The 20,080-nt window shown below is 43.1% G+C and overlaps 2 protein-coding genes across 2 annotated transcripts in view; both read right to left on the bottom strand.

Moving 5' to 3' along the window:
• Positions 1 to 15,204, bottom strand: part of LOC145344221 (receptor-type tyrosine-protein phosphatase beta-like) — a 112,925-nt gene extending 97,721 nt beyond the window's left edge. The window contains exons 1-3 of the mRNA XM_080191201.1: positions 15,106 to 15,204; positions 13,276 to 13,677; positions 347 to 427 (exon numbers count right to left, since the gene is read on the bottom strand). Of these exons, the coding sequence (XP_080047327.1) occupies positions 347 to 427; positions 13,276 to 13,677; positions 15,106 to 15,160 (538 nt within the window). The 5' untranslated portion in view covers positions 15,161 to 15,204. The remainder of the gene's footprint in view (positions 1 to 346; positions 428 to 13,275; positions 13,678 to 15,105) is intronic.
• Positions 15,205 to 17,907: 2,703 nt separating this feature from the next.
• Positions 17,908 to 20,080, bottom strand: part of ptprr (protein tyrosine phosphatase receptor type R) — a 203,565-nt gene continuing 201,392 nt past the window's right edge. Inside the window, exon 14 of the mRNA XM_080191203.1 lies at positions 17,908 to 19,160. Within this exon, the coding sequence (XP_080047329.1) occupies positions 19,067 to 19,160 (94 nt within the window). The 3' untranslated portion in view covers positions 17,908 to 19,066. The remainder of the gene's footprint in view (positions 19,161 to 20,080) is intronic.

Below are 20,080 nucleotides of genomic sequence, written 5' to 3'. Positions count from 1 at the left end.
TCAAAGAAACTTGATTGGGTCGTTGAATACCTTTAAGGCAGGGCTAGATAGATTTAAAACACCAAATGGGGTTCAAGTCAGTGCAAAAAGTAGTTTAACAGTATTCTAAACAGCAGCAGAGTCTGACGTGACACCTGGGTCCCTGGCGCTATGAGGCAGCAGTACTAACCACTGTGCCACCCTAATGGGATAAAGGTTATTTCGGGTTGGCAGGAATGCAGAGCAGTGATTAAAATCAGATCTGCCATCTTCTTACTGCTGGCTCATATGGGTGGCCCATTTTGGTCCTGTTTGTATTTTAAAACAACTTAAAAATTTCTGAAAACAATACCATTCATTGACTTACGTGCAACATCATCATTCCACTTGGCTTTATTTTCCCGAAATGAATGTGAATCTTCCTTTAAAGAATTGGCTTGAGGGGCTTCTGTGTGGTGGGTGGAAAGAAATAGAAACCTTCAATTTGGCAGATTACAGTTATTCCCAACATGTTTAAAACACCAAATAGGGTTCAAGTCTATGCAAGTGGTACTTTAACAGTATTTTAAACAGCAGCAGAGTCTGACATGATGGCTGAAATTCTCCGGCCATTCACTCTGGTGGGGTTCTCCGGTCCCACTGGCAACGCATCCCGGCCTGCGAGTTTCCCGCCGGCATGGGGTAACGTCAGTGGGAATTCCCATTGACAGTGGCGGGACCAGAGAATCCCGCCACTAGCAAACAGCACACCATCTCCTCCTGATGGGAAACATGCAGAAGGCCGCAGAATCTCACTCGATATTACAACAATGGTGGGATATGTGTCTAAGTGGCTGCCCTGGCATTAAACAGGCAGTCTCAGTTAGAAAATGGCTGCATTGGGAAATGGGAATGCCATTCCAATGCAGTATGTGGATTTGCAGATGGAAATTTTGCTTACACCTAAACTTAGGCCGTAATTTGACCTGATCCTGGAGTAGACATTGCAGAGAGCTATTTCATCACGTCATGTGAAGTGTGACTTTATTTTTGGAGTCACTCCAAGAATAAAAGCAGAAGAATCATTTTATAAACCACTATTTGCACCTACAGTGGGGGCTGATGCCTTTCTAAATGCATAAGAAAGTAACAGAAATCAACACTGCTCAATTCACACATCTCAAAAGTGGAGTTTTTCAAGGGGCTATATTTTAATAGCTATAATGCCAAAGAGAAGTTTCAGTGCATTAAACAATCTTGAAAGGTTATCTATTGTGCATGTATCCGCTGCTAAACATATGACCTAAATGTACTTTAATATACCCTGTGTGGCTGAGAAGCTCATTATGTTTAAGGAGGCGTATATTGTTAGACTTTGTGGCATTAGAGCAAAATTAAAATAAAGTGGATGCTGGAAATTTGATACTGAAATGGAAAGTGCTGTACTGTAAATACTCAACGGGCCTGGCAGCAACCGTGGAGAGAGAAAAATAGGAGTTAACATTTCAGGTCAATGGCCTTTTGGTGAAACTGGACAAAGTTAAGAGATACAGCAGATTTTAAGCTAGTGTAGAGACGGGGGGGGGGTGAGATTCTCTGATCCCCTCCATGGCCGCCCCGCTGTAAATGAGAATGGAGAATTTGGCATTCCAGACAAAACTCCATTTACTTCTGGTGGCACCAGAGAATCTCAGCTCTGAATGAGTTTGGAGGCTTTTGGCCAGGGTAAGAGGATGGGAGAATCAAAAGGGGAGTTATATATCGGATGGCAGGTAGGAGAGATTAAATAACGAAAGGAGAGCCAGTACAAGGCAAAAGAAGATGGTAACAGGACAGGTGAATAAAACAAAGGATGGACCTTGAACACGTGTCAATAGAACTTTCGTCAAAGCTGATGAAGGGTCATCCAGTCTCGAAATGTTGGCTCTATTCTCTCTCTACAGATGCTGTCAGAGATTTTCCAGCATTTTCTGTTTTGTTTCAGATTCCATCATCCACGGTATTTCACTTTAATTTCCGATGTCAGCCACTGGTGACGATTCCGCTTCTCCCCGTCACAACGTCCACAAGCCCCATTAGTTTCTTTATTGTTTGTTACCATCCCCATTTGTGCTACACCATTTAATCTCTCCTACCCATCATGGACCTTTCCTGTTGCTCTTCCCCAACAATGTTCCTGCCTCTATATTTGCTTAAAACCTGTAACATTGCTAACATTTTACACACACAAAGAAGGAAAATGCTGGAAACTTTCAGCAGGTCTGACAGTGGGAGAGAACAGAGCCAACATTTCAAGTCTGGATCAGATCTAAGAGCCAGAAATTTTCCAGCATTATCTGCTTTTGTTTCAGATTCCAGCATCCGCAGTGTTTTGCTTTAATCTGACATTTTACAGGTTTGATGAATTTTGTTTCTCTTCACAGATGCTGTCAGGGCTTCTGAGTACGTAGGGCATTTCTTTTGCTTTTATTTCATGTTATTAGTTGCATGCGAAGGAGAAGTGAAGTGTGGTGGGATGCCAGGGAGCACAACAATCATGAGGACAGATGGGAGAAACATATGGTGGAGAGATGGATTAACTCACAGGAATTAAGAGTGACAATTAGGGAGATAGCACGTGAGACACATCAACAGCAACATCACAAAAAATTACTGTTGAGGACAAATTGGCACATTTAGGCAGAGGTCGGGGGTGGACAAGGAAAATAATGTACAAATGGAAATAAAAGAAATAAGATGGGAAGTGGGATATAATCTAAACCTCCCCCCCAAAATAAAACTCTCCAACACACACACACCCCAGCCCCCAGAAACATAAACCCCCAACCTAACAGCCCCCTCTGCCTAACACACACCACCTCAACACCACCTCCCCGCAACCACCTAAAATACAGCAGAACTAGACCATCACTCTGATTTGCTCTCCCCCCGCCCCACCTCCACAACCCCCACCTTTTTCACCCCTACATGAGAGTACCACCCCTAGCCCCCATTGTAGATTGGGCCTGCACTCGTTGGAGTTCAGAAGGCTGAGGGGGGATCTTATAGAGACATATAAGATAATGAAGGGGCTAGATAGGGTAGAGGTAGAGAGAAGGGAAACCAGAACTAGAGGGCACAGCCTCAAAATAAAGGGGGAGTGCAGTTTAGAAGTTGAGAAGTTGAGAAGGAACTTCTTCTCTCAGAGGGTGGTGAATTTCTGGAATTCTCTGCCCATTGAAGTAGTGGAGGCTACCTTGTTGGGTTTGTTTAAATCACGGGTAAATAGATTTCTGATAGACAAGGGAATTAAGGATTATGGGGAGCAGGCGGGTAAGTGGAACTGATCCACTTCAGATCAGCCATGATCTTATTGAATGACAGGGCAGGCTCGAAGGGCTAGCTGGCCTACCCCTGCTCCTATTTCTTATGTTCTTATGTTCTTACGTAATGTTCATTCAACACCCCACACAAGAAAAAACTAACAGGAATAATAATATATGAAAAAAAGGAAAAGGCTCAGGAGACAAGAAGACAACAAACCAAAATTTAAGGGCAAGGCATCACAAGGGGGCAACAAGGGTTGGATGTGAGCCAAAAGAAAAGTGGCAGAGCACAAAGAAAAAGGGACATGTCCTCTCTCCGTTCGACCCCAAAAACCTAACAGTTAAAATAAATGTATTGTAATGGCATCAGACTGTTCTCTTCAGCGAGTAAGTGACCAGAGGAAATAGCTGTAGCTCAGACCTGACCCACTTTTCTGGGTTAGAGTTGGTTGAATACAAAGGATAGGCATTTAGCTGTATCACCACCACTCTGAGAAAGCCCACCTCTGCTGCTGGGATTCTGCAGTGGAATGAGAAGGCAGCGCACTTAGAAAAGGGCCTTGAAGATTCCGGAGTCATTCTTCAAAATTGAGCATATTGGATTGAACTGAGTCATTATGAAGAGAGTGGCGACCCTCTCTCTAAAAACTCCAAAAAAGTTCAAAAGGGTCTGCCCCTGACACCACAGATTCTTCAAGATTAATGGCATCAGTGGTGCAAAGCAACGATGTACCTGATTGTGGGAGAGTCCAAAACCTGGGGGTCATTGTTTGAGGATAAGGGGTAAACCTTTCAGGATTGAGGTGAGGAGAAATGACTTCATCCAGAGGGTGGGATTCACTACCACAGAAAGTAGTTGAGGCCAAAACATTGTGGGATTTCAAGAAGAGATTAGATATCACTTTTGAAGCTAAAGGGATCAAGGGATATTGGGGGGGCAGGCAGGATCAGGATATTGAATTTGATGATCAGCCATGATCAAAATGATGGGCTGAATGGCCTTCTCCTGCTTCTATTTTCTATGTTTCTATACAGCTTCCGTGACCTTTTCCCTTCACCATGATCTATCTGCAAAGATGTGTTCAGGGAGTGGCTGGTCACTGGAGCGAGGGGAGGAATATCCATGGTAATCCTACTGAAAGGAGCAGCACTGGTTGTAGTCTCCCACAGTCTCCCTTGATTTTCTGCTCCCCCGTACTGTTCAATGTTGGGTGAAAATGAAATGAAAACAGCAAAGTTCAGTCCCAATGATTGTGGAAAAAAAAATGGTGGAAGTTCTACTCCCTGACAAAGTGAGCTGCAATGATTAGAATCAAACTAGTGACAAGATGCTCTCAAATAATAATGTCTAAATAGCCACACAAAAAAAATCAGCGAATTACCTAAAAAAATCTCTATTACTCTTTGCGACACACTCTGGTCTAATTAACCATAATGGTTTCCAAAATGGCAATGCTCTCAATAATTGGATAACGCAAGAGGCTTTAACTGATGAGTTCAAGCTGGCTTAATGGTCTTTTATTTGGTGCAACCCACAAATTACCAGACTTATTAAATTTCACAACATGCCATGGTGGCTTTTGAACCAAATCTATTTGACATGTGGAGGTGCCGGTGTTGGACTGAGGTGTGCACGGTAAGAAGTCTCACACAATTTAAAACCCAACACATTTATTTGGAGTCATGAGCTTTCGGAGTGCTGCTTTTTCATTAGATAAGTGGTGATCACTCACCTGATGAAGGAGCAGAGCTCTGAAAGCTCGTGATTCCAAATAAACCTGTTGGACTTTTAAACTGGTGTTGTGAGACTTCTTACCAAATCTATTTGGACCACTAATCCAGCCACTACACTCACACACCCAATGCAGGTCATGCTTGAGAGAATCAGAAGTGTAGTAAATGTAGTTGATATGGAACTTCCAGGAAAACTTTTCATAAAACAATACACGAGATATGGCTGAAAAAATGGAGGACTATGGTCTAAAATGGCAAATGGTGATGTGGATAGAGAATTAGCTGGAAAGCAGAGAGGAAAGGGCTGTGGTAAACAGATGATTATCCATCTGGCAGGCAATGTCTATCGAGGAGCTCCAGAGCTTATTGTGGAGAATTTATCTTGCTTGCTCTCTCTCATATATTTCTGAATTCGCAAAAAGGACTAGATAGCAAAGTTTTCTGATGATACCAAATAGGGAAAGAGCAGTAAACTATGATTGGCGGCGTTCCATTAAAGTTTATTTATTAGAGTCACAAATAGGCTTACATTAACACTGCAGCGAAGTTACTGTGAAAATCCCCTAGTCGCCACAGCACCTGTTCGGGTACACTGAGGGAGAATTCAGCAAGGCCAATGCACCTAACCAGCAGGTCTTTTGGACTGTGGGAGATAACTGGAGCACCCGGAGGAAACCCATGTAGACATGGGGAGAACACACAGACTCTTCACAGACAGTGACACAAGCCAGGAATTGAACCCAGATCCCTGGCATTGTGGGGCAGCAGTGCTAACCACTGCGCCCCTGTTTAAAGAGAAATTGAACATAATAGGAAATAGCTTGTACCGGTTGCAAAAACAATGTTTAATGAAAGGTCATCAAACTAAAGCTTTTAACTCCGTTTTTACCTTCACAGATGCTGCCTGACCTGCTGACTATTTCAGATCTCCAGCAACCATAGTATTTCATTTTTGCATTAATAATTAAATCACATTTGGAATCCTGCATACACCTTTGGGTTCCTCATTATAGATGATAAATAATAGCCCTGGAGACTGTGTAATGTGGATTTGCCAGACAGATCCCAGGATTGTGGGTTTTGAATTATGGGGAAAATAAAACTAATGCAACTAGAATGATATGCTTTTAAATTTCAAATATTAATCGGGGATTAGAAATCAGTGTACATATTGTACAAGAAATAGACAAAGTAAACTGAATATTTTCATTGTTACATAAATCAAAGACAAGCAAAACATTAGATACATAAAGGGGAAAATGAGAAAATAAATCACAAGAGTTAAGAGTCGACTTATCATAATTTCCAACCAGAAACCAATAGTTCTTATTGTCCTTTACTTAGGAATCATTGCAGCCCATTTAGCCAGGCAGTAGAACTTTCACCTTTTTTTCTCAACTCCTGATATTTATAAATATCTTGTTAGGTCAGTATGAAGCAAAACTGCTTCATGCTGATACTGTAGCACAGTGGTTAGCAGTGCTGCCTCACAGTATCAGGGACCTGGGTTCGAGTCCCAACTTGGGTTACTGTTTGTGCAGAGTCTGCACATTCTCCCTGTGCTTGCTCAGGTTTTTTCTGAGTGCTCTGGTTTCGTCCCAGAGTCCAAAAGACATGCTGGTTAGGTGCATTGGCCACGCTAAAATGCTCCCTCAGTGATCAAGGGCAGGCACTGGAGTGTGGTGACTAGGGGATTTGCGCAGTAACTTTATTGCAGTGTTAATATATGCTTACTAGTGACACTAATACTTAAACTTAATAAAGATAATCAAAGTAAATGATACATAAGATACATAAATGGGAAAAATAATTAATGGGTTAACTTAGTAAACTTGGCATAATTTGCAATCAGAAATCATTCGTTCTAATTTCCTTTACTTTGGAATGGAATTGGGCCCTAACTCCAGATATTTAGAAAACAGCTTCTTAAGTCAGTCTGAAGTAAAACTGCTTCATATTGATACTACAGAATAGTAATTGGTGGAACAGCAAGCAAATCAATTCATATTGTAAAGTGTGATTCAGACTTTGCCCACTAGGTGAAAGCTTTGCTAAACTCAATTTCATGAGGAGAACACGAATGTTAATGTTAAGTTTTTGATCATATAAGGATTCAAGACAAAGTTTATAAAGCACCAGGAGATCCAAAGCTCTGAATAACAACTTTGCAGTCTAGTTTCACACTGGACTAAATTGGAGTTCCAAAACCCAAACGACGTGAGAAAGTGCACTTAAAGGGGGGGCCTGGTTGTGTTTAATTTTAGGACACTAAGTCCAATAGGAATCTAATGAAGACATGATTCTTACACTACATTGTCATTTGCATGTTGTTGGTGCAACTGAACCGCATCATTGTGAAACTGGCAGTGAATTAAAATAGTTTTAGAACTATTTGTATCTGGATTTATATCCCAATTAGAAATTGCAACATGAAATTTCACAGAAAGTGATCTGATTTCTGTTACCAATGCCAACTGCCATGCAGCAACATGTGGCCCAAATGCAACCCCAATTTCTAGCTTGTAGTTTAAGAACATAAGAACATAAGAAATAGGAGCAGGAGTAGGCCATCTGGCCCTTCGAGCCTGCCCCGCCATTCAATAAGATCATGGCTGATCTGTCGTGGCTCAGTTCCACTTTCCCGCCCTCTCCCCATAACCCTTAATCCCCTCATTGGCCCATCCAACATCATCCTAAAGATGCACTCAATTGAACAAGACATATTCAACCTGCTCTTCCTAAGTTTCAAGCCTCTTAGAGTCTCTCTCTTGGTGTCCAGGATCTCAGGATCACTCCCAAAACAAACCTGAGTTTGCACAAACTTCCAAATGCATTCAGAGTTGACTTAAAAAGGGATTTGAGACGTTGAGAGAGAAGTAAAATTACTAATACAACATGGCGGCATGGTGGCACAGTGGTTAGCATTCCTGCTTCACTGTGCCAGGGACTCAGATTTGATTTAGGTCTTGGGTCTGTGTGGAGTTAGATGTTCTCCCTGTGTCTGCATGGGTTTCCTTTGGGTGCTCCAGTTTCCTCTAACAGTCCAAAGATGAGCAGGTTAGGTGGATTGGCTATGCTAGAGCCGGTGGATGTGGTCTTTCTGGATTTTCAGAAGGCGTTTGACAAAGTACCTCATAAGAGGTTATTGCAGAAGGTCAGGGGACTTGGAGTTGGGGGTAGGGTGTTAGCGTGGATAGAGGATTGGTTGTCAAATAGGAGGCAGAGAGTGGGGGTCAACGGGTGCTATTCGGATTGGCGGATGGTGACTAGTGGAGTGCCCCAGGGGTCGGTGCTGGGGCCTCAGCTTTTTACCATTTATATAGATGATCTGGAGGAGGGAACCGAGTGTAGGGTGTCGAAATTTGCTGATGACACCAAGATTGGGGGAACGGCAAATTGTGCGGAGGGTGTGGAGAGTCTGCAGAAGGATCTAGATAGGCTGGGCGAATGGGCCAGGAAATGGCAAATGGAATTTAATGTTGGCAAGTGTGAGGTGGTCCACTTTGGTAGGAAGAATGGTAGGAAGGACTATTACTTACGGGGCGAAAAACTGCAGCAGGCGATGGTGCAGAGGGACCTCGGGGTCCTTGTGCATGAGTCGCAAAAACCCAGCTTGCAGGTGCAGCAGGTGGTCAGGAAGGCGAATGGGATGCTGGCCTTCATAACGAGGGAGATTGAATATAAAAGTAGGGAGGTCTTGCTGCAGCTGTATAGGGCATTGGTGAGGCCGCAGCTGGAGTACTGTGTGCAGTTTTGGGCGCCGCACCTGCGCAAAGATATTTTGGGCTTGGAGGGAGTGCAGAGGAGGTTTACTAGGCTGATACCGGAGTTGAGGGGGTTGAACTATGAGGAGAGGCTGAATAAACTAGGCTTGTACTCATTGGAGTTTAGAAGAATGAGGGGAGATCTCATTGAGACTTATAAGATGATGAATGGGATGGATAGGATAGAGGTGGAGAGACTCTTCCCACTGAAAAAAGACAGTAGGACTAGGGGGCACAGCCTCAAGATAAAGGGGGGGCGTTTTAGAACGGAGTTGAGGAGGAACTTCTTCACTCAAAGGGTGGTGAATCTCTGGAATTCTCTACCCGTTGAAGTGGTGGAGGCTGCCTCACTAAATATTTTCAAGAAGCGGGTTGATGGGTTTTTGATAAGAGAGGGGATTAAGGGTTATGGGGAGAGGGCCGGAAAGTGGAACTGAGCCACGACAGATCAGCCATGATCTTATTGAATGGCGGGGCAGGCTCGAAGGGCCAGATGGCCTACTCCTGCTCCTATTTCTTATGTTCTTATGTTCTTATCTCTTGGTATCCAGGGATGTGCGGGTTAGATGGACTAGCCATGGTAAATGCATTGGTTTGTGGGGGTCTGGGCCTGGGTAGGATGTTCTTTTTGACCACTGATGCAGACTTGACAGGCCAAATGCCCTCCTTCTGCAGTGTAGGGATCTTATCACCCAGGTGTGTCACTTGATTCCTCCTGTTGCATGCAAGGTCACAAGCGCACATTAGCAACCACAGAATGTGGTGCACATCCTTCATAGTTCGATTCACATTAGGATTTTTTTTTGCAAGCAGCAATGAGGGCAGGGGGCTGACTGATAGAGATGGGAACTTGCCAGTCAGAAACTGGAGATGGGAAAATGGAGTGGGAATGTCCCTTGGATTTGGAAAGGGCAAATTGAGCATCAACACAACAAAGTAGGAAAAAACGAAGCAAAAATGTACAGGAACAACCAAGTTAGGAAGCATAAAGAGCAAGAGAGCAAAATAAATAAAATATCTAGATAAGTTGACATAGACCTAAACAGATTCTGGTGAAGAGATGCTATTAGATCATGGAGCCAACCAAATGGAAATGAGACTACTGGACAGCAGGACTGAAGAATATGAAATGATAGATGGGCAAATAAGCAAATTGAGCGCAAAAGATAAAAGCAAAAGACTGCAGCTGCTGGAAATCTGAAATAAAAACAGAAAAAGCTAGAAAATCTCAGTGGATCTGGAGAGAGAAACGGAATTAATGTTTTGAATTGGTATAACTCTTCTTCAGTGCTACAGAGGGGTACAAATGTGATGGGTTCCATAATTTTGAAGGGAATGGAGCAGGTGGAGCAAAATGGAAAGTCAAGGATAGCTCGGGAGAGATTTGACAAAGGTGCCTTTGGATACAAGAGAAAGGGAGTGTTAATGATAGTGTTAAAGGCTAAGGCAGGGGTTAATAGTGGAATAAATGTCAATGAATCACACGTGTAAATAACAGTACAAAGGCCAATGCTCTGTGAAAGCGAAAGATGAGAGCAAGTTATAGATTGGCCTTTGTGGGGAGGAGGAGGTTGAAAGAAAAATATTTAAAAACTCAAAATAGAGGACAGAGTCCAGGATCTGAAGTTGTTGAATGTTAAATCCAAAGTGCTAATGGGAATATGAGCTGTTATTCCTCCAGTTTGCATTGGGCTTCACTGGTACATTGTAGCCGGCCAAGGGCGTGTGGGCATGAGAGCAAGGTAGTGCAAGATATTTGATGGAAAAGAAAAGAAAACGCCAGCGAGGGAAATAAGTGAGAAAACATTTCAAAGGAAAATGTGAATGAAAATAAGAGAATGCAATAATTGCTGAGTTTGTGGATTGGATGCCCCGCTGTCGTATTATTGCTGCCTTTACATTGTGAACTGCCTCAAGCGGCATGGTGGCACAGTGCTTAGCACTACTGCCTCACAGCGCCAGAGACCCATGTTCAATTCCTGGCTTCGGTCTCTGTCTGTGCGGAGTCTGCACATTCTCCCCATGTCTGTGAGGGTTTCTTCCAGTTGCTTCAGTTTCCTCCCACAGTCCGAAAGACGTGCTGGTTAGGTGCGTTGGCCGTACTTAATTTCCCTCAGTGTATCCGAACAGGCACCAGAATGTGGCGACGAGGGGATTTTCACAGTAACTTCATTACAGCGTTAATGTAAGCATACTTGTGACACTAATAGTTAAACTTAATCGCAAGCACAGCTCTTGCCGGGATGGTAAGGGCCAGTAGAATGGCTTTATCTGTGCTCACAGAGAACAAGAGTGGGCAATTCTTGGCTGCAATGTTATCTCTAGGTCCCTAGATTTTGTTACAGGAGTAAGGGTTGTCAGGCAGCCCTACTTCTCTCCTTGCTTCCCCGACCAGCTTTTATGCTTTTAAATTGGAAATTCCGCCATAGTATCTTGCTGAGATCCAACCCTTTTCTCATTTTAAAAAAAAATTCATTTCCCATTTCTCAGTGGCTAACCTGTTCCGGAAGCACAGATTGCTTCCCGATCTTGGTGTCATCTGAAATCCCCAAGGAAATGGAGACCAAGAGGTGGGGAAACGCGAGAGGAAAAGGCTCCCCTCAAGTGTGTCAACAAATGGGAATAGCATTTATTTTCTCAGTGGTGCTATGTAATCATTACAGGGTAAAATAGCGGTTGAAAGGCACAAGTTAGGATCAATGGTCTTTATCTGGCGGATAGAATGACATTTATTGGGTTATATTTGAGATATGTTGTTCTCAGGGGTGGCCACAAATCAGCTTTCCCTTCGTCCATTAACTTGAAATGCTGTCTCCACCAGTCCAGTCAAGGCCTCTCTCACAGTCATATCCTTCCTCTCCAAGACAGCCTTGGACGTCCACAGCATCCCTAAGAGGAAACCTCCACCCATCCTTTTATGTTGCAGCTCTCTGGGAGAGTGAGATTTTCAAAGTGTAGATTTATGCTATTTTTCCCTGTTGAGTGTAACAGCAGTTTCTCCCCCGCCTTGTGCGTGCGTGTGTGTATTTTTCCTCTTATCCAGAGTTTTAAACTGACGTGTTCTTTCCAAAGATCACCAAACCCTATTTAAAAACCTCTACTGTGGTAGCAGGACTGGAGGGGGCTGGCGTTACCCAGTTGTCTTGAACCTCTAACAAAACTCCAGGTTCCAGTGCAGCTGAGGGGAAACGGGGATGGGGATTTGAGGCTGTTTGAGGTTAAGGTCTCTGCCTGCTGTCTCTTACATGACACGACATTGGGCAGCTCCAAGTGCGTAGAGTTGAAATTCTACAGAAATCAGGAAAGTGGCCTATTCACTGTGAGAAAAGGGTGATGGTGGGATGGGGTGAGAGGGGGTGGGGGGTGTAACTAGCTCTGGCCCCAGGAGAAGGCACTTTTCTGAGGCTGGAACCGAGCTCCATTGTTGGGAGTTTTACTCCCCCTATTAAGAAAACCTGATTTAATCTCACATGAATAAGATGCTGAACCCATTACACATCAGAAGTGGGAAGTGCTATTATTCCTGGCAATAATGTTCCCTGCATTGTTGGGAACGAAAGTCACACATAACAATAAAAAAAGCCGTGTCAAGATGTCAATCAATCTACTCCACTGATCAACAATGTAAAACACAGGACAACTGGCAGATCACCCAATTTTGGCCCTGAGATTGTACATCCATTTTTTGTTGCTACACAAGACCATAAGATATGGGAGCAGAATTAGGCCATTTGGCCCATCATGTCTGCTCTGCCATTCCATCATGGCTGATATGTTTCTCAACCCCATTCTCCTGCTTTTTCCCCATAAACTTTGATCCCCTTGCCAATAAAGAACCTATCTCTGTCTTGAATACATTCAATAACCTGGCTTCCACAGCCTTCTGAGGCAACGAATTCCACAGATTCACCACCCTCTGAAGAAATCCCTCATCTTGGTTCTAAAGGGTTGCCCCTTTACTCTGAGGCTGTGCCCTTGGATCTTAGTGTCATTTACTAATGGAAACATCTTCTCCAGTCCATTCTATCCACATCCTAACACTATAAGACCCCCTTACTCACAAGCTGAATGTTTGATGACCATTAGAAACTCCTTATTTGAAATGGACACAATAAGGTCCCATAGGACTTGTCTGTCCCTCTCCAACACAGTTTAGCAGTGCTGTTGGTTGGTAAATGCTAAGTGGTATGATTATAGTGAGATTTTTCATGTGTGTAATGAATAATATTCCACATTAAGAGATGGAACGTCGTGTGGCATGTGTTGGGGGCTGGAAGTTTACTGCCTCGCCTGTCTCAGAATTGGGGCGGGTGAGGCTGGCAGAATGGCATTCTTTGTTGGCTTTGGGCAGAATCTTTTGAGCCTCAGGCTGGTGAGGTGGTAAAGTTTCGGCAGGGGTGACAGAGTATTGGAGTATAAGGTAGGCCACATTTCATAATCTGATGGATTTGAGGAACCTTAACAAATTGGACACATTTTCTATCCCCCCTCATAGCCAGCTGCCAGGATCTCACCTTGCGTTGGGCACATGCTCAGTTTAACAGGTTCCCCATCCTCCCCAAGCTGGTACCTACGCCAGCTATCAAAGTACTTCGTCTCGGCCTTCACCACCGCCAGGTAGCCCAACTTTTTGAGGAACAATTTCGGGTGGGCGAGCCCCAGGCGGTCCGGCTGGTTGTCGTGGCATTTCCAGCGAGGGGCCCCAGCACAGTCCCCCAGAACCAGGGTGCGGGAATGCAGCTGGGTCGAGCTGACCACAGCCAGGCACTGGTCCATCTGCCATAGGCGCAGCTTGCCCTGCTCCGTCCACTGCCACTCCTGCCATGGGTTGGTCAGGTTGCATGTAGCCACCAGCACCTTCTCTCTGTTGCCCAACAGGCACTGTTCTTTCCGAGAGTGCAGGATGAGGAATCCATCTGCAAGGGGAAAGGAACAAAACAGACACAGACACACACAAACAAGAGCCAGTTAGAACAGCCAGGGACATATTGCTGCACTGTCAGTAGACTAGAAAGACATCAAGGAGCATGCACAAATGTACAGATAGCTCCATAACAATCCTTACATGGGCATCAAACTGTTTCACAGAGCCACATACTCCCACTATAGCAGAATGATCAGACTCTTAGAGCACTGGGGACACATTTCAACAGGATTTGAATCCCTCTGGCATTCACCGAGACCACTCATTTTTTTAAAAAAGCTACAATGATTTGACCACAAACCATTTTCTTACATTTAGCTTTAAGTGGTTGGAAATAATTTGAAATAATTTGTAGCATTCTGTGATTCTGTGAATTTCAGATCATTAAACTTGAGACTTTTGCAAAGCCAAAGCTCCATTCACCTCCACCCCTTCCCCCTCACCCTCCAGCCAGATTTGTCCTAACGCAGGAGGGGAACTTTCACTTTAGTTGTTTGCCTCTTGTTCAATGTTCTCAGAATGTGGACCCCCCCCCCCTCCAACTAACCCCACAGTCCCATGACATTCTCTTTCTCTAACCCCCCCTTACCCCACAGTCCCATGACATTCTCTTTCTCTAACCCCCCCTTACCCCACAGTCCCATAACATTCTCTCTCTAACCCCCTTTACCCCACAATCCCATTATTGTCTCTCTAACCCCCTTTACCCCACAGTCCCATGACATTCTCTCTCTCTAACCCCCCCCTTACTCCACAGTCCCATAACATTCTCTCTCTAACCCCCTTTACCCCACAATCCCATTATTGTCTCTCTAACTCCCCCTTACCCCACAGTCCCATGACATTCTCTCTCTCTAACCCCCCTTTACCCCACAGTCCCATGACATTCTCTCTCTCTAACCCCGCCTTACCCCACAGTCCCACGACATTCTCTCTCTCTAACCCCACAGTCCCATGACATTCTCTCTCCCTAGCCCCCCCCCCTTACCCCACAGTCCCATGACATTCTCTCTCTCTAACCCCGCCTTACCCCACAGTCCCATGTTATTCACTCTCTCTGACCAGCCCCCCCCCCCCTTACCCCACAGTCGCATGACATTCTCTCTCTAACCTTCTGAAATTGCCACAAAGTAACTGGGAGAAGCAATTGGAAACCGAGATATCGGTATTATGTTTCTTGAGTTCACCGATTCTTAACAAGGCTAGGAGCAGACACTGCTGACAATGGGATAGATGTGCGGAGGTTCGTTAACAACGAACAACAGTACATTTGTGTACATAAACTCATTTCCGCTTGTTTTTTTTAAAATCTGTGCTTCGCCCTGTTGCTGCTCTGGCAAAGACTAACGTCAAATAATTTAGACATACTCTTCCACAGCTATGGAGCAGTGCTGGATTTATTTTTTAAAAAAGTACTCACCAGATAAAGCCAGCAGCGCATTGGTAAAAGGCAACACGAAGTACAGGATATTCATTTTCCCTCTATTCTTGTGACTAAGTTACATGCTGCCACTATAAGCGCAGATTCGGAATCTAAACGTCGAAAGGAAATGTGTCTTCAGGGGAAAAAAAATGTTAGTGACGACCACTTCCTTCTATTCAATTGCTGTTGGATTTTTCATACCAGTGTCATTTAGTAGACTTCTCGGAAATCATCCTTCCCCACCACCCCCCCACTCATTATTACACCAGATAGAAAGGGATATCATTTTGCCCACCACTGCTTTTGATAACTGTGTGTGTGTGTGAAAACTGGTTGCTCCTGTCCCAGTTTTGCTTGTGACGCGAGAATGTCATTTTTAGTTCAATGTAGGAGAAGGGCAATTTACAGTAATCATATAGAAGTTAGCGTAGAATGACATCAAACCACCCCATGTTTACAACCGTGCAATAAACACAGGCTCCCTTTGAAACACCGTGGCCATTTTTAAACAGCTTGCACAAGTTTATCTATTTTTACAAGCTCAAAGTTACAGTAAAAGGCAGGATGGCATGGTGACACAGTGGTTAGCACTGCTGCCTCACAGTGCCAGGGACCTGGATTGATTCCTGGCTTGGGTCACTGTCTGTGCGGAGTCTGCACGTTCTCCCTGTGTCTGCGTGGGTTTCCTCCGGGTACTCTGGTTTCCTTCCACAGTCCAAAAGACGTGCTGGTTAGGGTGCGTTGGCCATGCTAAATTCTCCCTCCATGTACCCAAACAGGCATTGAAGTGTGGCGACTAGGGGATTTTCACAGTAACTTCAATGCAGTGTTAATGTAAGCCTACTTGTGGCACAAATAAATAAACGTAAGTATTTTCCTGTGTTATCCTTTCAAACCTGGGAGCTGGGCGTCACATAGAAACATCGAAAATAGAAGCAGGAGTAGGCCATTCGGCCCTTTGAGCCTGCTCCACCATTCATTGTGATCATGGCTGATCATCAAATTCAATATCCTGATCCCATCTTCCTTCAATATCCCTTTACCCCTTTTTTTCTTCTTGAAATCACACAATTCTAGCTCAAAGGGAATCTTCTTTCAGTCAGCAGTGTGAGACTGGAGTATCCAAAACCCATTTGTCGCAGCAGAACAGTCACAAAACAAAACAGGCACACTTGACAATAATTGTGGTTATCGATCTTTGCAGGGGTGAATAGAGGCAGCTGATATGTGAAAGACATATTCACACTTTTGTAGTAGGTGATATTTTTCAAAGGGTGCTGATTATTGGAGCAGAGTAGAGTGATGTTTTCTTGATGTTGACAGTAACCTGGCAATTGCTTGATACTGACAGGAGGTACCCACACCAGAATACATTAGGACATTTGAAAAAGGAAGAGGAATATGGCATTCCCTCCTTCAAACCTGCTCTGCCGTCTAATAGAAACACTGCTGATCTGATAATGATCTCAACTCTACTTTCTTACCAACTCTCCCGTAACCTTTAACCTCCCTGTAGAACAAAATTCTGTCTAACCCAGCCTTGAATATAATCCAATGACCCAGTTTCCACCACTCTCCAGAACTCCAGAGATTTACAATCTCCTGAGAGAGAAGAGTATTTTCCTTGTCTCTTTCTTAAATGGGATATTCCTTATTCTGAAACAATAATCCCAGGTTCTAGAGTTCTAGATTACCCCATGAGAGGAAATACCCTCTCAGGATCTATCTTGTTCAAACCCCCTAAGAATCCTATCTGTTTTAATAAGAGCACCTCTCACTCTTATAAACACCAATGAACATAGCCCCAATTTTTTTTATTCTTTCATGGGATGTGGGCATCACTGTCATGGCCAGCATTTGTTGCCCATTCCCGATTGCCATCAGACTGAGGGTAGTGAAGCAGCAACCACATTAATGTGGGTCTAGAGTTACATGTACGCCAAACCGGATAAAGATGGCAGATTCCCTTTCCTAAAGGACAATAATGAACCAGGTGGATTTTTATAACAATTGGTGATTGTTCTCACCGTCACCATTACTGAGACTAGATTTATATTGCAAATTTAAATTCCATCAGCTGCTGTGGTGGGATTTGAACCCATGTCCCCAGAGCGTTGGACTCTGGGTTACCAGTTTGGTGACATTGCACTACGCATATCTGCTTAATCTGCTCAAATCTAATCTGCTGAATCTTCCCACATAAAACAACCAGTCCATCCCAGGAATCAACCCAGTGGCTCTTATTCCTATTGTTCAGCAGTGACATATTTCAGTTTGATGTATACATTATTTTAAATGCCTAATAGAATAAATACAAATACAAGTTACTGTGATTCACCCCTGATCCAAATAGAAACATAGAAACTAGAAGCAGGATTCGGCATTCAGCCCTTGAAGTTTGCTCCATCATTCATTTTGATCATGGCTGATCATTGAATTCAATATCCTGATCCCCCCTTTCCCCCATATCCCTTGATCTCTTTAGCCTCTAGAGCTATATCTAATTTCTTCTTGAAATCAGACAACGTTTTGGCCTCAACTACATTCTGTGGTAGTGAATTCCACTCACTCATCACCCTCTGAGAGAAGAAATTTCTCCCCCTCACGTCAGTCCTAAAAGATTTACCCCTTACCCTCAAACAATGACCCCCTCATTCTGAGCTCCCCCCCCCCCCCCCACCACTGGGAACATTCTTTCTGAATCTACCCTGTCTAACCCTGTTAGAATTTTATAAGTTTCTAGGTCATATTCAGAACATCAAAAGATTTCTGATCAAAATATACAGGCCAGAACAAAGATTTCCAAAATCTGTTGTATTTATTGTCATCATACACAAAAAAGTAACAGTGCTGAATAAAAACACGAATTATCCTGTGCAGATTCTGCACTGCTTTCTGTAAACAACTTATTAATGTAAACAATTTCCTGCACACGACAAAAAAAAGGAATTTAAAATATGTCTCATCGACTGGAACATATGCCAAGTAGCTGCATACAGAATAAAGCTACATCAATGCTTCATATTTTTGGGCTTCAATTATTACATTAGTATATATTCTGATACATTTATACAGTGCACTTCTTATCTGTCAAGAGAAAGAAAGTGTTGACACTACCTCACAACATTAGAGAGAGAGAGAGAAAGAGATGCTGTTAGTGTCAATCACAGGGTTTTGCTTAATATCTAGGAAGCTTGTACATTTGGACAATCTCAATAAAAATACATTGTCATGGACACTGGAATACATATAGTGATTGTTTAACATTGTGCAAGTTGACTGCTAGTTAGGATTATAAATATGCATACAATTCAACACCAGGTCACAAATAAAAATCTGCCTCTACGTTACATACAAAACATTTAGAGAGTTTTAAAATATTCCAGAATTGGACAGTTGTTCAAAAATTCATGAATGAAACAGTTGTGCATTTCAGCAGCATGACATTAATGTGGCAAAGAACTAAAATTCACCACATTGTGAAATAGCACTTTTCACATTACATATTAATAGATCACATCTAGAGCAGTGCCAGTTCAGAATACAGAAAACCCAATAAAGGACCGGGCACTATATTTCTATCCAAACTCCTGGCCTCTTTAAACAAATTCAACCGACACTGCTTTTCTGAGATTGCTGCAAGTATTGTTGAACTGAACTTAACATAAAAAGGCCTTTATTAAGACACATATAAGATGCCACACGATATTGCAGTTAGCTGCGTCTTCCTATAACAGAATTTAGGAAAATTTACACAACATTCAATCAATCTGGCCGACAGTATTTTCAAGTCCTACGGTGACTAGTTTCTGAGTTTACAATGGATTACCCTTCTGATGGAGGCAATTCCACTTTTTGTTTCCCTAAGCAATAAACACGTCAGTACCTTCAAGAGATAATTTACTCCCATGTAACTTTGAAATACGTTGTCACGTGCCAATAGTGTAATCTGATAGATTCACTGGCTAGCGTCAGCTGAGATCATGCTCTCATATAGACTTAGGGCGTGATGCACGAATCCATACTGTTCACTTGTCTGAATCATTCCTCCTCTGTAAACAAAGCAAACAGGTAAAAAGACATTGGACTCTGTTAAAATAAAAATGAGCACACATAATCTTCTGAAATTAGAATCACAGATTTATTGATATTTTATTCCACTGTGATTTGGTATCTTTAGGAGGTGGAGATGCTGGCATTGGACTGGGGTAGGCACAGTAAGAAGTCCCACAACACCAGGTTAAAGTCCAACAGGTTTATTTGGAATCATGAGCTTTTGGAGTGCTGCTCCTTCATCACTCACCTGACGAAGGAGCTGAGCTTCAAAAGCTTGTGATTCCAAATAAACCTGTTGGACTTTCACCTGGTGTTGTGAGACTTCTTACTGTGAGGGAGTTGAGAAGAGAAAAGTGCTGAAGGAATGATGGGTGAACGAAACATGTGGGTCTGGCATTTGGGGCCTAGATTTTTCAGCTAGTGCCAAACTCACTACTGATCTCAAAGGAAACTACCCACAAAGCTTCTCTGCTGCATAGATCTCCCCCTTTCCTGACATTGGGTTGAATCTGGTGCAAAGTCAAGGGAATCGCTAGGTACACAGCAATAATATCATTAAACCGAGCAAACAGCCGATCATGTTGAAGTACTCTTATAGACAGCAAACAAGAAAGCAAAAGGCACGGATTTTCCTTCACCTTGAATTTTGCAGGGAGTGAAATAACTGACTGGGACATATACATGGGAGTAAGGTAGAAGCTAAAATACCACAAACTCTTAAAAATATATTATTTTAAACATACATGGAAATTTTATTATAATATTGCAATTCAACTAATTAAACATAGGTTTCCATGGCCAGAGGGGTTTTCTCAGCAGTAATTATGGATATATAAAAATCTCATTCAACAAGATTTAACTTTAACGTATAAATTTATGTCAATCCAGTGATTTGTATTTGATTACTCTCTGTGGG

The sequence above is a fragment of the Carcharhinus amblyrhynchos genome, chromosome 6, assembly GCF_965287045.1.
Source record: "Carcharhinus amblyrhynchos chromosome 6, sCarAmb.v2.hapA, whole genome shotgun sequence".
NCBI lineage: Eukaryota > Metazoa > Chordata > Chondrichthyes > Carcharhiniformes > Carcharhinidae > Carcharhinus > Carcharhinus amblyrhynchos.
Note: the sequence above shows the minus strand (reverse complement) of the source record. Positions and strands in the feature narration are given on the sequence as shown.